The sequence below is a fragment of the Camelina sativa genome, chromosome 18, assembly GCF_000633955.1.
Source record: "Camelina sativa cultivar DH55 chromosome 18, Cs, whole genome shotgun sequence".
NCBI lineage: Eukaryota > Viridiplantae > Streptophyta > Magnoliopsida > Brassicales > Brassicaceae > Camelina > Camelina sativa.
The window spans coordinates 9,951,361-9,966,007 of record NC_025702.1 but is presented as its reverse complement, the minus strand read 5'-3'; the positions used below and the strand labels follow the sequence as shown (position 1 = coordinate 9,966,007).

General features: G+C 34.8%; 2 protein-coding genes across 2 annotated transcripts; both read left to right on the top strand.

Annotated features, from left to right (window-relative positions):
• Window positions 799-2,824, top strand: LOC104763311. The gene is made up of 4 exons (XM_019240059.1): window positions 799-956; window positions 1,040-1,714; window positions 2,246-2,490; window positions 2,581-2,824. Exons 3-4 carry the CDS (start codon window positions 2,258-2,260, stop codon window positions 2,822-2,824), a joined length of 477 nt encoding a protein of 158 aa, XP_019095604.1. The 5' UTR covers window positions 799-956; window positions 1,040-1,714; window positions 2,246-2,257.
• LOC104760976 (non-lysosomal glucosylceramidase-like) lies at window positions 3,756-10,007 on the top strand. The gene is made up of 20 exons (XM_010483983.2): window positions 3,756-4,014; window positions 4,098-4,171; window positions 4,383-4,487; window positions 4,613-4,669; window positions 4,768-4,838; window positions 4,973-5,072; window positions 5,160-5,233; window positions 5,321-5,421; window positions 5,511-5,614; window positions 5,705-5,758; window positions 5,848-5,903; window positions 6,064-6,102; window positions 6,223-6,367; window positions 6,477-6,658; window positions 6,734-6,801; window positions 6,886-6,958; window positions 7,037-7,098; window positions 8,135-9,068; window positions 9,166-9,456; window positions 9,553-10,007. Exons 2-20 carry the CDS (start codon window positions 4,103-4,105, stop codon window positions 9,839-9,841), a joined length of 2,874 nt encoding a protein of 957 aa, XP_010482285.1. The 5' UTR covers window positions 3,756-4,014; window positions 4,098-4,102; the 3' UTR covers window positions 9,842-10,007.

The following is a 14,647-nucleotide window of genomic DNA, read 5'->3' as shown; positions in this document are numbered from 1 at the left end:
ATTAATGCCCATTGTATCTTAGGAAATATCTAATTTACATGCCAAATTTTTAGGGCTCAGTTTGACAAAAAGAATTGATAACGTATATTCTTAACTTGCGAATTATAAATTTATACAAAACCTATCTACAACGTTAACAATATATATATATATATATATATATATATATATATATGCAATTCACCATCGACTACAAGCACCACTAAACTATTACAGTATCATATCAACAAAATAATATACTTGTGGTGTACCACGGGGTAAAATTTAGTGTATATACATTATTTTAACTTTTACTAACATTGTCATTGTGTTACCATATGGTTTCAAACATGCATATTAATGTCAGGGATTTTTTTTTTTTTTTTAAAAAGAAACTTGAAACCCAAATTTTACATCTTTATAAAAAAAAATATCCTAAAATAACATTAAAACAAATTTTATGGAAGATTATAGCACACACCCCATAAACTTCCAAAAATAGCATTATTTAAGACATTACAATGTTTAAAATTAATTTTTAGAATTTTTTTTTAGGTTTAAGTTCTCAATTTCACATTTCAGATATAGTTTTAACTTTTGAGAGGTAAAGTTTAATATTTTGAATTTAGAGTTTAATTTTGCAATTTAGTGCTATTTTGGAGTTTTGAAAATATTGTGCTAAATTTGGAAAGACACTTTTTGGTATTATGAGAATCTCCCATTTTAAAAAAAATATTTTACTAATTAACAACTTGAAATAGAGGTCAAACCACATTGTGCATGAACTTGTAGCTCAACATGTGGTTTGAGGGCTTAGACCATATGCATCAGCATACCCACATGGCGTCCCACCTAATAAAACATTTAAATTTAAATGGAAATGAAAATAATATGAGAGGAACGTATCTACACACGCGACGTTTTTTCATCAGTCCTTGAAGACACGTGGCGCGGGCTTATTGCTTCGTGGAATTAGGGTGAGGGTGAACCAAAAAAAATTGTTGGGTCGCGATATTTTTCCTCTCCATCTCTCTTTCTTTACGCTCTCTCTCTTTCGAAGGCGATTTGATTCTTCCTGGTGATTTCTCTGAAAATTGGGTGAAGCAAAGGCTAATCTGCCGTCAATCGGTTGCAATAGGAAGAGGTTTGTGTTCTTCCCTGGTTTCCTTCGTTTCCTTTGATGATTTTCTTTTTTTGATGTATTATCTTTTTCTGTTTAAGGCGATTGTTTATGTGATTCAAAAGTTTTGTTTCTGATATTTGATTCGATTGTTGTCTATCTCTATGTATATGTTCTCTTTGATTTTAATTTCGAATTAGGGTTTCTTAATATGTTTAGGTTTTGGATTTAGGGTTTCGATTTAGGGATTCGTTTTAGTTTTTAGGGGTTTTGCTTTAGGGATTCGATTTAGATTTTAGGGGTTTTGATTTAGGGATTCGATTTAGTTTTTAGGGGTTTTGATTTAGGGATTCGATTTAGTTTCTCCCTGATTTTAGTTTATGATTTAATAAATATCTTAAAATTGTTTCTAATTCTTCGAAATATATTTGGGGATGCAGATTGATTGTTTTATGTCGTATTGCGCTTATTTGTTGTGAAACTTGATTGTTTTATGTTAAACCGAGTTTAACATTGCACTTGTTTGTTTGTTATGAGTTTCCTTAGCCACACGTAAAGGAAGCCTCACATAAAGATAAATCACAGAACAAGTAGCAAACAATCTCCCTGTCAAAGGTAAATAATCGATTCTATTAGCATCAAAAATGTTGTGGTATCATTTTTTGATTTGGTTGAGTAGTTCATATGTTTTGTATCTTTAGATTCGTCAAGTGTATCTTTAGACTAGTTCATATGATTTGGTAGACTAGTTCATATGTTTTGTATCTTTAGATTGGTAGACTAGTTCATATGTTTTGTATCTTTAGATTGGTAGACTAGTTCATATGTTTTGCTACTTATATAAAGCTGCGAGTATATGTAATGTTGCATTTGCATTAATATATGTAACTAAAGCTAGTTATATAAAGCTGCGAGTATATATATTGTTGCATTTGCATTAATATATGTAACTGACAGTATAACTAAGTTTGTGTAACTAAATGTTTCAAAAATGTAGTTGGTGTACTTGATGTTTGTTGCCATAAATCGTGTATGAGTATTATTAGTTTAATGTTATAACTGTTCTTGAATAATGTTATCTGTTAATGTTATACAACTGTTCTTGAATAATGTAACTCTAATATGTCTGTTCTTGGTGCTTTCCAGGTAAAGTATCCGATGGGCCAAGACTACAGCTACTCTCAGCCTGATTCCTCAGATGAGTATGATAGATATTCGCAGGACACTGAGGAGAGGGAAGTAGAAGCTTTGATTCGGATGGATGAGGCTGAGAGTAACTTACTCAACACTCAGGCGACTCTATACCCTCCCCAACCTGAGGTTGAATTCGGATTCCCCAAGGTATGTTACTGTGGTGGTCAGCCTATTCTATCCTCAAACGAGAACAGAAGGTAAGTGGTTTAACATTGCCATATTATTAAGTGATTTCCAATGTATTAACCTGAGGTTGAATTGATTTACGATTGTATATGTTAATGCAGGTTCTTCACATGTGGGAATGTTGATGATGGCGATATGCATATCCACAAGTGGTGGGATGCAGCAGTCATGGAGGAGATAAGTGAGATGAACAGACAACGTGAACTGCTGACGGAGAAGGTAGATAGCATCACATTCGCGTGTGACTACGACTCACACATCCGTAATGAAACTGAGCAGAAAATAGCCCAGTTAGAGAAGATAGTGTTTGAGCAAGGGAAGAGCAGAAATAAGTTTAGATATTAATGTTACATAATTAATTTTCTTATATTTTTAATATTAATGTTATATGTTTTATTTGAATTAAAATTTTAATATGATTTTACTTCTTAATTTACATAATTAATTTTTAAAATAAAAAATAATATTATTTTTTTCAGGGGACCAATTGTGAGGGACATCAATGCTCATACCAAAATTAAGAAACTCTGAAAATAAGAATAAAATATTTGAGGGACAAAATTTTGTCCCAACCAATGCCCATGGTCTAAGCTCCACCGAGTTCAACTCGTGGGAGAGAACAAACAAAAAAAAAAAAGAGGTCAAACACATGTTAAGTCGAACCAGAGACTGACAGGGAAGCCGTGTAAAACACGACTGGGGATAGAGTTCGTTTCGTGATGCTCTCTAGTTCATTCAAGCATGTCGGTAATGTTTTCTTCACATTAACAACTAACTGACTTGGGGTGTTTTTTTTTTATATTACTTCGTTACTTCTTTTATTAATTAAAACAAATACACGATGCAATCGTGCAGAACCTAAGTTCTCTCGATAGGTCCACATATGAAGCATGATGATGCAAGTAACGTGTCTGTTTTTCACTCCTTTTTTGTTTACTTGTTGTCCTTAAACAACACCATTAATTCCAATTTTCGCACACGGTTTTTATCTCTTTCGTTTTATTTCCATGATTTCATCTACCCATTCATTATGCGTTGTCTGTTCATCATTATCCTAATTTAATAATTGCAAAAATTAAATGCTTTTTTTTTTTTTTGTAATCAGCAAATTACAAACACATTGCTTAAAAGTAAAGTTTTAAAAATCAGGAAATAAATAGTTGAGACGTTTTGATCAAAATTAATAAATAAGATTTCTAACCTTAAATAATTGTTTGTGGTGGCGAGTGGCGAGTGGCGACCATATATATATATATATCCAATTAAATTAGTCCAAATTATTCAGGAGATAATTTTTTATCCAATAAATCTTCCATATAACAAAACTCTGTTTTCTCAATAAGAGTCACCAACTGTAACCATTGACAAAGTCCCGATTTTTCAATCTCACTTTCACAAAGTTTATTTTCTTTTTTCAATCTTCTTCGGGTTGATCGTTCCTCTCTGCCACAACCAATTCTCGCGATTTTTATTCTTGTTTCCCGTATTTATTTTTGTTTTGATCCACTTGTTCGATTCAGAGCAATCCGTTTCAGGTATATTCACTTATTTTCCCCAGTTTGTCTTCATGAATTTTAGAATGTGTTACAATTATTTAATGTTTCTGTTGTGTTTTCAGGATCAATGTCTGATGTAAAGATCATGGATAGTGGTGAAGATGTCAAATCTTTCAACTCTTCTGATACTACTAAAGTAAGCTATACATGGCTGTGTTGTGTCATTGCTTTCTTCTTATACAGACTGATTTGGATAGCTTAAACTTCTGGGTTCTTGTTATAGTTTCCTATCCATCAACTTTTCAGTTCTTTAATCTGTATCACACAAATACTGATCAACACTGCTTCTTTACCAGAATCTTTCAAGTAATGTTGGTTTTGGTTTGTAATATTTTTGTCAAAATCAGGTTGATCCGGGAGTACCTGCATCTTTGACATGGCAAAGAAAGATAGATAGTGACGTAAAGGCTCCTCGAGAATTCAATCTAACTCCTAAAGAGATTTTTCAACTGGTACCTAACCTACCTATTGGCAAACAAAACGCTTCAAATATATATTAACTGTTATTAGAAATTCTGCATACTGTTTGATAAGCTTGTCATCATCAAAACTATCTTTTTTGTTTTGTTTCTGGTAGGCTCCTGTTGGCATTCGGTTATGGTTTCTTGTCAGAGAAGAAGCCGCTAAAGGAAGGGTAAACAGATTTCACTTTTTCAGTTCTATCAAAGAGTTTAAGACAAAATGATCTGTGTACATAAGCCATATTGTAATAATATATCTATTTAATTTCAGTTGGCTTTCATAGATCCATTCTCCAAGCACTCTGTAACGTCTTCCCATGGTGTTCCACTTGGAGGTATTGGGTATGTTTTTGTTCCTTTTTACCACTCTACGTCATCACATTAGTATGTTTAATAGTCATTTGGAGAACTCTATCTCTCTGATTATATTTGTAACCTTTCATACTGAAAAAATATTGATAAGGTCTAACATGCAGTGCTGGAAGCATAGGAAGGAGTTTTAAAGGTGAATTCCAGAGATGGCAACTATTCCCTCCAAGATGTGAAGATGAACCAGTTCTAGCAAATCAATTCTCAGTAAGTTAGAGACTTCGCAGGAAGAAACTGGTTTTAGGATATTTCTGATGATGAACTTTAAGCCATGTTTCAAACTGTTTGATGCAGGCATTTGTTTCACGTGCTAATGGTAAAAAAAAGTACTCAAGCGTGTTATGTCCTAAGAACCCAAAGCTTGGCAAGTAAGTACTACAGTACTCTGTGCTGCTTGTTAGCTTGCGGTGGATATTCTTTGTTTTGAGATGATTGACATGTATATATTTGAACAGAGAAGAGTCAGAATCTGGAATTGGTTCTTGGGACTGGAATCTGAAAGGAGACAAGTCTACCTATCATGCTTTATACCCAAGGTCCTGGACAATGTATGAGGGTAATATGATTCTATACATAATTTCACACTAAGAAATATTGTTCCGTCTGTGTTATGAACCTGAAACATTAATATTTGATGGTCTATAGGTGAACCTGATCCAGAGCTTAGGATTGTATGTCGTCAAGTTTCACCTTTTATACCTCACAACTACAAAGAAAGCAGCTTTCCTGTGTCTGTTTTCACTTTTACAGTATGTCTAGTGTTTCTTTTTGATATTTTGAGATTTTTATGCTGTAGAGCTTACCATAGTACTGATGAGTTTGGCTATTATATTAATCAGCTTCATAATCTCGGAGACACTACTGCGGATGCGACATTGCTCTTCACTTGGGCGGTGAGATCATTGTTCAATGCTGTCATATTGTTTGGCTTTTGTTTTTACCATTCCTTTCACAATCCTCTGAGATTTTTGTTTTTGTTCAGAATTCTGTTGGAGGAGATTCAGAGTTCTCAGGTGGCCACTACAACTCCAAGATAATGTATAAATAAATACTCTTCACTCATCATACTTTATCTTCTTTTGTGGCTTTACTAGCTCTCCCACTTTAAAAGATATGAAGGCGAACGTCGTTGCAAAATTTTCAACTTTTTCTGTGCGTGTGTGTGTTTATACTAACTTGATGTTGATGATCATAATAGGATGAATGATGGAGTCCAGGGTGTGCTTTTACACCATAAGTAAGTTCTTCCATATTCTTTGCGTAAAGCACCAATTTAGTACATGATAAAAATGTTTTTGGTGGTTAAGTATCATACTCTTAATGTTTCAATTTTGTTGCTGGATGTTTTCTGATACAGAACAGCAAACGGATTACCATCACTGTCATATGCGATTTCAGCTCAGTCCACCGATGGTGTTAGTGTGTCAACCTGCCCATTTTTCATAGTATCTGGAAAACAGAATGGAATCACAGCAAAAGATATGTGGCAAGTTATTAAAGAGGTTTGACAAATCCTTGATTATGTTACGATGAACCGAACATTATCTTCTTGCCTATAATTGTATTATTCGTCAACGTTATATTTGATATATACTCCTGTATTTGTTACAGAATGGTTCTTTTGATCACTTTGAGGCTTCTGAAGCGTCGATGCAGTCAGAGAACGGGTCATCGATTGGGGCAGCAGTAGCAGCCTCTGTAACAGTCCCACCGGGAGAGTCACGCATTGTCACATTTTCTCTGGCTTGGGACTGCCCTGAAGTGCAGTTTCCTAGTGGTAAAATATATTCTAGGTAAGTTTCGCTACAGAGTTTTTTTTTAATGATGATGGTTAATAAAGTCAGCCTTCTAAAACAGACTCTTTTCAGGCGTTACACAAAGTTTTATGGTAATCATGGTGATGCTGCAGCCCAAATTGCACATGATGCTATTTTTGGTGAAGACCTAATCATTCTTAAAATAGATTTTCCTTTGATACACCTGAGAAAGAGCTTCCACTGACAAGTCTTATATGGAACAGAACATAATCAATGGGAGTCCTGGATAGAAGCTTGGCAAAGAGCAATACTTGAAGACAAAAGGCTGCCTGAATGGTAAGGCTTGTTTTTCAGCTTCTATAAGACATATCAGTGCTCATAAAGTTATCACGAACCTGTGTTTGGTGTTTTTAGGTACCCTATCACTCTCTTCAACGAGCTTTATTACCTTAATTCAGGAGGAACTGTTTGGACAGGTACGTTTGGACGATTTTTATATGATAAAAGTTTACTTTCAGCATGACATTATGACGCGGTGTTCTCATGGTTAGTCCATATTTTTCTGCAGATGGATCATCCCCAGTACATAGCTTGGCAGGAGTCAGAGAAAAGAAGTTCTCACTCGATTACTCCCAGCTCGGTCTGAAGAACGACGCTACTGATGTGCCGCGTCAGAATGATACAGCTATCTCTGTCCTTGAAAAAATGTCATCTACACTTGAGGAACTTCATGCATCAACAGCATCAAACTCTGCATTTGGCACTAAACTACTCGAAGAAGGAGAAGAGAACATTGGGCACTTCCTTTACCTAGAAGGGGTTGAATATCGTATGTGGAACACCTATGATGTTCATTTCTATTCATCTTTTGCACTAGTGATGCTGTTTCCAAAACTAGAACTTAGTATCCAAAGAGACTTTGCTGCTGCGGTGATGCTACACGATCCCACTAAAGTTAAAACTCTTACTGAGGGACAATGGGTTCAGAGGAAGGTTCTTGGTGCAGTTCCTCATGACTTAGGCATCAATGACCCTTGGTTTGAAGTCAATGGTTATAACCTTCACAATACAGATCGGTGGAAAGATTTGAACCCCAAGTTCGTCCTCCAAGTGTACCGGGATGTGGTTGCTACAGGCGACAAGAAGTTTGCAACAGCTGTCTGGCCCTCAGTGTATGTTGCAATGGCATATATGGCTCAGTTTGACAACGATGGCGATGGAATGATTGAGAACGAAGGATTTCCAGATCAGACTTACGATACATGGTCCGCGTCTGGTGTAAGCGCATACTCTGGTGGACTTTGGGTGGCTGCACTGCAAGCTGCATCAGCATTGGCACGCGTAGTTGATGACAAGAACTCTCAGGACTATTTCTGGTCAAAGTTTCAGAAAGCAAAGNCAGGAGGAACTGTTTGGACAGGTACGTTTGGACGATTTTTATATGATAAAAGTTTACTTTCAGCATGACATTATGACGCGGTGTTCTCATGGTTAGTCCATATTTTTCTGCAGATGGATCATCCCCAGTACATAGCTTGGCAGGAGTCAGAGAAAAGAAGTTCTCACTCGATTACTCCCAGCTCGGTCTGAAGAACGACGCTACTGATGTGCCGCGTCAGAATGATACAGCTATCTCTGTCCTTGAAAAAATGTCATCTACACTTGAGGAACTTCATGCATCAACAGCATCAAACTCTGCATTTGGCACTAAACTACTCGAAGAAGGAGAAGAGAACATTGGGCACTTCCTTTACCTAGAAGGGGTTGAATATCGTATGTGGAACACCTATGATGTTCATTTCTATTCATCTTTTGCACTAGTGATGCTGTTTCCAAAACTAGAACTTAGTATCCAAAGAGACTTTGCTGCTGCGGTGATGCTACACGATCCCACTAAAGTTAAAACTCTTACTGAGGGACAATGGGTTCAGAGGAAGGTTCTTGGTGCAGTTCCTCATGACTTAGGCATCAATGACCCTTGGTTTGAAGTCAATGGTTATAACCTTCACAATACAGATCGGTGGAAAGATTTGAACCCCAAGTTCGTCCTCCAAGTGTACCGGGATGTGGTTGCTACAGGCGACAAGAAGTTTGCAACAGCTGTCTGGCCCTCAGTGTATGTTGCAATGGCATATATGGCTCAGTTTGACAACGATGGCGATGGAATGATTGAGAACGAAGGATTTCCAGATCAGACTTACGATACATGGTCCGCGTCTGGTGTAAGCGCATACTCTGGTGGACTTTGGGTGGCTGCACTGCAAGCTGCATCAGCATTGGCACGCGTAGTTGATGACAAGAACTCTCAGGACTATTTCTGGTCAAAGTTTCAGAAAGCAAAGGTTGTATATGAGAAACAGTTGTGGAATGGTTCATATTTTAACTATGACAATAGTGGAAGTCCGTATAGCTCATCTATCCAAGCTGATCAACTAGCTGGTCAATGGTTTGTTTCCTCCCTTTCTTAAAGAAGTAATAAGTATAACTGTTATGCATTTTAGTTAGAAGTAAGAGTTGATGTGGTATGATGTATATAATCGCAGGTACGCGAGAGCATCAGGCCTTTTGCCTATTGTAGATGAAGACAAGGCAAGAACAGCTTTGGAGAAAGTTTACAACTTCAATGTGATGAAGATTAAAGATGGGAAACGTGGGGCTGTAAACGGTATGCATCCCAGTGGGAAAGTTGATACAGCGTCTATGCAATCACGAGAGATATGGTCCGGTGTTACATATGCTCTTTCTGCTACAATGATCCAAGAAGGTCTAGTTGATATGGCGTTTCAGACTGCAAGTGGCGTTTATGAAGCTGCTTGGTCTGAAGGCGGACTTGGGTAAGCTTGCTCTCTCCCTCTCTCTCTCTCTATCATTCTCACTCTGAGTCATATGACTCATATCCATTATTAGTTGCTGATACTGTGTATACACAGTTACTCGTTTCAGACGCCTGAAGCTTGGAACACGAATGATGAGTATAGATCACTGACTTACATGCGTCCCCTTGCAATATGGGCTATGCAATGGGCACTAACAAAAACAAGTAAAGAACAGCAACAACTTGGTCTAGAACCAGAACAAGAACCAGAGCCTAACTCTTTAATGAAACATGATATCGGTTTCTCTCGGGTTTCTAGGCTTCTGAATCTACCTAATGAAACATCTCCAAAAAGCACACTCCAGACTTTGTTCGACTATACTTGCCGGAGAATTATGTCTTAGATTCATTTTGCACTCATTGTTTCAGTACATTACGGCCTTGATTATAACAATTTGCTTACGGCCTTGATTATAACAATTTGCTTGTTCTATTGTGAAAAGTTCAACCTAAACTGCTTTTAGCACAACAACAGCCTCAACAAGGTAGTCTTAGCATTTAAAGGATATATATACATGTGTTTCTCGGTTACATGTGCATAGCGACTTTTACTAGCTACAAAAGGTTTAGATGACAATAATTACGTATACGTAAAGTATTCTAAACTTTTAAGAAATATCGTATCAAAACTAATTGAAAGTGCACATAGATTAATTAAAAAACAACAAATATAATAGTATGAAATATTATATTTTCGCTTCAATATGTAGCATCAGCTTTCAAGTTCGATAATAACATAATTTTTAAAAAAGAATTACGCAAATGTTATCAAAAGTTGGTTTATTATTTATATCTAACAATCTTTTGAAAATTACTCAAATGTTTAGTGTTCTGGGTGTAATTACAATTTACCCCTTGCGTTTAGTTTTTCCATTTTAAATAAAAAAATAAAAAAAAAATGCACATCAGTAAAGTAAAATACATATATATATATATGATTTAACATGTCCTCCGACCACTTACCTCCGCCGCCGACCTCCGGCCACCCGACCTCCTCCGCCGACCTCTGGTCACCGACCTCCAGCCACCGACCTCCGGCCACCGACCTCCGCTGCCAACCTCCGTCCACCGACCTCCGCCGCAAACCTCCGACCACCTTCTCCGGCCGCCGGCCGCCGGCCACCGCTTCAGACCAACAGCCACCTTCTCCAGCCGCCGACCACCGCTTCCGACCAACAGCCACCACTCCCTCCACCACACAAAATCCTAAAATGGTAATTTTGCTCTATCCCTATCTTGATTCCCTAATTTTTTTGAATATGGTATTATTTTCTTCTATATTTCCAGAGAAGAAAGATGATGACATGGATGATGCATCCGACGTGGTAAGTCAGACATTAAAGGAATAATAACTCAGCCTTAATATAACTCAGCCATGAAATAAATTATAACTCTATGGCTGCCAAATTCAGCCGCTGCGTCAACTGAAAATATGTAACTCAGCCGTATCGTTTCATATGTCAGCCGTAACTGAATAACATTCTAGTAATTAATCTTTTGTTTCTAAGTCAGCCGTCAAATGGCCGAGTTGTACGATAAGTCAGCCTTTCACGCCTGAATTATAGAATTTAACCATAACTCAGCCGAAACTACATTTCATAAGTCAGCCGTTTTTCATAACTCAGCTAGCTGGAAATACGATAACTCAGCCGTTTCGTATTGAAAACTCAACCGAAAATTTGACAACTCAACCATCGGACGGCTGAGTTATGTTCTAACTCAGCCAAAATTTTGACAACTCAACCATCCGTTGAAAACTCAGCCGTAACGTGTGGCTGAATTATGCTCTAAGTCAGCCGTCCGATCTTACTCAAATATTTTTTTCTTAAACCAGCCGCAACATACCTATAACTCAGCCGTCATTACCTCTATTTCGCTTTACGGCTGAATTATTTAATACACGTCAGCGATTTCTGACGTGGCGTCTGACGTGACAATGACATTTTTGTAATAACGTTTTTCCGGTAACATAAAACAAGGGCACGCTGGGTATTTTGAAAATATCCGAAATATTTTAGTAATAATTTTTTTTTTGTAGATTCTGGTGATATTACCTAAAATGTATATCATTTGACTAAATGCCCCATTTTTAAAAATTAAACTTTCAAAACTAAACCCTAAATTTTAAATACCAGATTTTCGGAAGCCTAATTTGATAGGATGCGCTCCGCAACGTTGACAATTTGGAGCAAATGCATATACTCCTCGACGGTCAATTCCCACTGTCTCAGAATATATAAGTTTTATTCAAATGAGGTTCCACAATTTTATGTCATACTTGTCTGAAGCCTGATTTGATGCATTTTTTTTCTTGTATTGAGAATGTTAGTGTGCTTAAAATCATAATTTACTACATGCACAAATTTAAAGAAATATCAATGAACAAAAATTGGGTTTATAATCAACCATAGGTCCACAACATCACCGTCCACAAACACATCATATCCATCATCCTTGATCTAACCACCCACCATGTAACCATGTACCATCCACCGTCCACAAACCTACCTTCCACCGTCCACATCATCCCTTGTCTACAAACCCACCACTATCCACGATCGACTATCACCATCGGTTTTTATTAATAATCATTTTTTTATCAAATGAATACCTTTTTTTTTAATTCATCTTAGTGAGTAGAATAAATTGAAGAAAAGACTTTTAATAATTTTTCTAACTTTTATCAACCAAAATACCTTATTTTCAAAATAAATGTGATTGAATAATTTGTTTCTTCTTATTATTTAATTGATAGTTATGATACTTAATATGCATAATGTACCCATGCCTTCCTCAAATTTTACTTTTGCAAAGCACCCATTTGGACAATTTTGTCTACTTACAAATGGGTTTAATGACGATATTTGTACTTCTAATTAAGTCAATTACAGTAAAACATCTATAAATTAATATTCTATAAATTAATAAACACTATAATTAAAAAAATTTGCTAGTCCCAAGTCGGGACAATGTAGAAAATAACAAAATTCGATAAGATAATATTTTTTTTTGAAATTTCCATGTAAAATATAATCCCAATAATATCATAAATCAATAATCATATAAATTTATATATATATATATATATATATATGCTGATATAGTAAAATATGTTTTTCTTAAACCTCATATCTATAATACAATTGTTATTTTGTATCTTCAAACTATAATGATATAAAATATTCTATAATATTTCATAAAACAGCTAAAACTTTTTAAAATTTTCAATTTCTAAATATGCATCATTTACATTTTGATAGTTTGATAGACTATTAAAATACGATAATTGATATTCGTATTCATAAATTTGAATATTCATGTCATGTGTATAAGTGAATTTGTCTATAATATTTGTAATTCATTGTCAATAATATTTTTTATTATTTCAAATTCAATTCCAATACCATAAAATTTACAACATCCAAAATTCTAATATTATTTTGCAAAAATTGTCTCAATTAATAATTTTTTAAAAATAAACAATTAAAAATATACCTATAAATTAATAATTATTAATTTACACTATAAAATAATAATTATTAATTTATATATAAAATTAATATCACTATAAATTAATAAAATATCTTGGCCCCAACATTACTAATTTATAGTGGTTTTACTGTATTAGAAGTCTAATTTTCTCTACTTACAAAGTATTCCAACTGCAATATGTAGAAACTGTTCCAATATATTTTTTAAAATCATATCCAAATTAATTTTAAATACTTACTCGGAAGGTACACATTGAAAAGTAAAGTAATAACCTTTTATAGTTTTGAAAAATTTATTTGTTTATGAATTGTATCTTATTTTATGGCATTTGACCAATTTTCATGTAATAAACCATCATTAGTCATTCCTAGTTTATTTAGGATAATGATATATCATCTAAACACGGCTTCCACCGTCTTCGATTAACATATATTTGAATTTAGGGACTACATCTTATATAAACTTCATTATAGTGTAATCTGCTCAACTCTTTAAAAAATCATCACTCTTAATATCTTATATGCTCGGGATAATTAAAGGTGTCTGCAGACTACAGGTGGTGTACACGTTTCTCCTATGCATAGAAAAATAATTGTAGATTAACAATTGGATTTTCTGTACGATATGTATTAACTAGACTTGCTTATTGACATTTTTAATATGTGTTTCATCTATCAGTTGTTAAACTATATATATCCTCAACCCATTATTCCTTTGTTTAAGACTTCACACTATTTATAAAGTAGAAGACTATATTTTTTAATTGATATAATCCTAATAATTAGTATACTTCATTTGAAAAACTAATAGTTTAAATAATATATAGCCCTAATAACAAGTATAGACGTATAGTTCATTTAGATATAGATGTTTTAGCCGCCTCTGATTTTAAAATGTATTTATCAAGTGATTTTTATTTCGTGGCTTCCAAATAATGTCAGACTGTATGTTCTGACCCTCCCTTCTACGTGAGCATCCTTTCATCAGCTCAAGACTTGAAATTTGAAATAGTGCATGGATCTTTCAATCTGCAATCATGTTTGCCGACGTCGTTCTTGGAACATTATGGATATTTTCCCACGTTTGGTGTTTTTGGGGTCTTGTTATTGACTTATTGTGCCTCGTGTGTACTTGAATCCAAACCAATATCGTTTTTTCCGTCGAAATTTATATTGACGAATTTAAAAAAGTCATCATACAAATTATATGTTATGATAGCCAAAATGGCGGTGAAAAAGATTCAGAGTAAAAAAAACAGACGCTATACAACCATACTTCGCGAAGACATGATCACTGTATTACAATTTCTTCTAACAAAAAGAAAATCAATATCTTGAAAGCGATTGGCCCAAAGATCGTTTTAGTTTCAAAAACATTCCATAAAAGCTTTGCTCCTAAAAAATACAGGTTTTATTGCACTTATATCCGAAATCACCATAATACAACATGTTATCGATTTGACACAATTCAACTTTTTTTTCGTTTGTAGAATTGATCTTAGTTTGGATTTCGGAGCTTCATAAAAAACTCAGTGAATTTTGATGTGTCCTACTCAAACTATAAGAAATGAGGGACACTTAGACGCAAACTGTCTATTAAATACTGTAATTGAAACAACCACGCAAAAAAAAAAAGAAAAAAAAAAGAAAAAAAAAAAA